Here is a 3364-nt window from a genome sequence, read left to right as displayed (position 1 = left end):
TGCCTTGTTGCCTACTTTTGGTTGTTTAAATGTCTTCTGTCTCAGTTATTATGTATAGGACCACCCATACTATGACCAGTATACAACACACTGTAAGAGGCTTGATATTATTGTGAGGCTTAACAGACTTAGTAACTTCTACATAATAAAAGCCTCAAAGGTACTACCTACTCCACATGTTATCTAAAACATATACACTGCAACTACAAGATGAATTCAAGAGTACCTTTCTGCTTTGATAAAAGAGCTACATAAATCAGGCATGGTGGTGAAAAATTGTAATCCCAGTACTTGAGAGGCTGAGACAGGAGGATCACAGCCTCAGCAATTTAATAAGGTCCTCTGCTACATAGTGAGACCCTGTTTCCAAACAAAAAATAGGTAGCTAGTAAGTAGAATGGCCCTGGCTCTGGGTTCCATCTCTAGTGCCACCAAAAAATAATAAAATAAAATAAAATTAATAAAATAAAATATAGGGATGGTGTATAGCTAGGAGGTAGAAAGCCCCTGGGTTCAATACCTAGTACTACAAAAGAAAAAAAAGAAAACCAGCAATATAAACCTTTACAAAGACACAGTATTTCAGAGAAAAAACAAAACAATGGTAGCAAGTACAGATTTCTTTTAGAAGTGAACTAATTCTGAATTCTTATCTCAAAAACAACACAATTCCATCACAGGTACTTTTCTAGTGCTTGTGGAAGAGAAATCAAAGGCCTTTTTCTTTTTGCTAAGTTTTGAATTCTTTCTCAAATATTTTGGCACTTACATCTTTTATTCTGTTGATATTGATGATTGTTTCATAGAGGTAATTCTTGCCTCCGTAGAAAATTCTCGTTTTGAAAGATTAGACTAGGAACAACTAGACCAGAACAAGTTCTTGTCTCCATCACTGCCTTGCTAAATAGCCTTCAGCAAATCACTGGGCCTCTTGTATTTTAAACTAAGGATCAGTCTAGTTATGAAGCTCTCATGAAGTAGGTGATGGATTTGAAAATTCCCTGAAAATATAAGAAGTATTCAGATCTAGTTCTGTGTGTCTATCCAGGGTTAGGTTGAAAAGTTGTTGACCCATTTATGGGAGAAATAAAAACCATTTGAAATAATAAAATTGGTTTATCATTTCCTCTATTTTAATATTTAAAAATATTGCAATTTAACTAATATAATTATATGCAAGTATAATTTAAAAGTATATCCTCTTTTCCCAGATAATACACAAAGGGGCTTTCTTGTCTGAGGGATTTATTGGTCCCTCCTTAACCTGAAAAGAATGTCACAAACACAGCCAAAGCAAGAGAAACAATGTTTTCACTTTCTTTTCAGTTTGGTGGTATCCACAATGGCGATGACTATCCATGTTCAGGTATTGGCATCCTTGCTTCTTGTGTGTCATGAGTCCAGGGACAGAAGAGGACAAATTTACTGGTGGCAATTTCAAAAAACTCGGAAGGCCTTCCCTTTAGGATCTGCCAGGACAACTACACCCCAACAAGCAATGCCTAGGGGAAAAAAAACAACACATATACAAGAGTATTTTACTTGTATGTTACATTTCAGTTTACCAAGTGATTCATAGAAACCACTTATTTAACTCTTGCAACATGCATGTTTCTTATAAAACAGCGAAGCTCAGAAAAGTAACAACAAAAACTTAACGAAAGAAATAAAGGAACAGCCCATTTCATTCCAAAGCCAGAAGATTTAATAAGGGTAAGTGATTTAGATAACCTGGTTAAGAAGGTAAGAAATATGAAAACATAAAAGTCTATCCATTTAGAAAACTGGTTTGGAAAGCTAAAAGAACCATATTTTACTGCAAGGCATCTTGACAATCAGTATTGCTACAGATCAGGACCATGGACTGCATTACCCAGCAGTACACTGCATAGAGGGGCTTTTAACCAACATCTGACATTTGGCTTCAAAGCCCAATTTCTTCAACCAAGGTCGAGTGCCTTCACACTGGTTTTCTCCATATTGTGGAGAAAAGAAATGGGCTTTGGCGCCTGATCAACCTGTGACCACAAGCCAGCCAGGTCACTTTCTAATTCTTCAATCTACTCTTTGTCTCAGTTTGCCCGGCAGTAAAGCGGGCACAGTCATATCTACCTCTAATGGATATTGTAAAGATTTAAACAACCAGCCTGAATACGAAATCTCAGAAAATACTTTCTCTTTCTAAATGGCTGTTCCCTGGACTCAGGCGCCCCCGCCGCTCGCCCAGCTCGCTTGGCCGCAGACCCCGCACCCACTGCCCGACCCGGGGGCGGCCCGGCTCTCACTGATGCCGACGACCATCTGCGCGACCGTCCCCGGACCCGGCTGGTAGCCCAGCTTCATGGGCCTCCGAGAAACCAAGTACACGTAAGCGCCCGCCAGTATCAGCCCCGACCCCGAGAACACCCGACAGCTCCAGCAGTTATTGAACGCAGAGTGTTGCGCGGGCGAGGCGGGCTCTCCCGGCGGGTGTGGGGGCGCGGAGCTGGCGGGGAAGGTGGCCACGGGAGGCGCAGCCACCTTAACCGGCTCCACGGGACCAGACCAGGTAGAGCCCATGCTGCGCGGCTCAGGCCAGCCGTAAGAACTTCCGGCTCAGATTGACGTAAAACGACTCGGCCGGAAAGCAGGGCGCTGTCGCGCTGCGCCGGAAAAAAAATCGTGTGGGCCGCTGGGAAATGTAGTTCCTGCCTCTTCAGATTGCGAGGCCGGTGGCCCTGCTGTGGTGCTGCAGGACCAGTCTCTTTCCACCCCTTATTACTTTAGAAATTCTGACCTAGCCTACTTGGTAAATGTCCCAGTTTTCAGTTTCCATAGAGAAAACCAGGCCTTTAGTTTTCTGCCTAACACAAACGGTGAGGCTGTGGGTGTGTCACTCACCTCTCTTAAGGCCGCTGACTCGTCTCAAAAGGGTTAAGTCTTACATAGATTTAAGTTTTATAAAGTTTGATGCTTTGCTAAGCAATTATCTACATTAGGTAGTTTCCCAGCTCATCGCGGCAGATATGAGTTTTCTCAATATTTGATAAAACTGGGTAGTGACCTAGCCATGGTTGAAACCAAACTCTGGCAGATAATGAGTCAACAAAATTCTTGAACTCTTACGTATGCATATGGCGAAATACACAAATGTGATCAAGGTATTAAAAATCAGTTTGAATTATCTGTACAAATACTTTCATTTTCTCTTTACCTTGTTTCTTAAAGACATGTTATATTCATGGTATTATTTTCTTTGAGATCCCTGGAGAAAATTCAATGCAAAATCGTGTTAATGGATTTGAGGAGTTATATAAGATTTGTTCTTGCTGTTTTACATTCTTATTCCTTAAGAATGACCTTTAAATTCTGATTGCATCTTTGC

The 3364-nt window shown here is 41.3% G+C and overlaps 1 protein-coding gene across 1 annotated transcript; it reads right to left on the bottom strand.

The window, feature by feature from the left end:
• Positions 1 to 1437: 1437 nt before the first annotated feature.
• DMAC1 (distal membrane arm assembly component 1) lies at positions 1438 to 2559 on the bottom strand (the record flags this gene model as incomplete). Its single annotated transcript, XM_080708981.1, has 2 exons — positions 1438 to 1502; positions 2286 to 2559. The coding sequence occupies 2 exons, from the start codon at positions 2557 to 2559 to the stop codon at positions 1438 to 1440; spliced, it is 339 nt and encodes a 112-aa protein (XP_080565107.1).
• Positions 2560 to 3364: the final 805 nt, after the last annotated feature.

This window comes from Muscardinus avellanarius (genome assembly GCF_963383645.1).
Source record: "Muscardinus avellanarius genome assembly, chromosome: 13".
In the NCBI taxonomy this organism is placed as follows: domain Eukaryota; kingdom Metazoa; phylum Chordata; class Mammalia; order Rodentia; family Gliridae; genus Muscardinus; species Muscardinus avellanarius.
The sequence above is the reverse complement of the archived record's forward strand: the minus strand, read 5'-3'. Positions and strand labels throughout refer to the sequence as shown.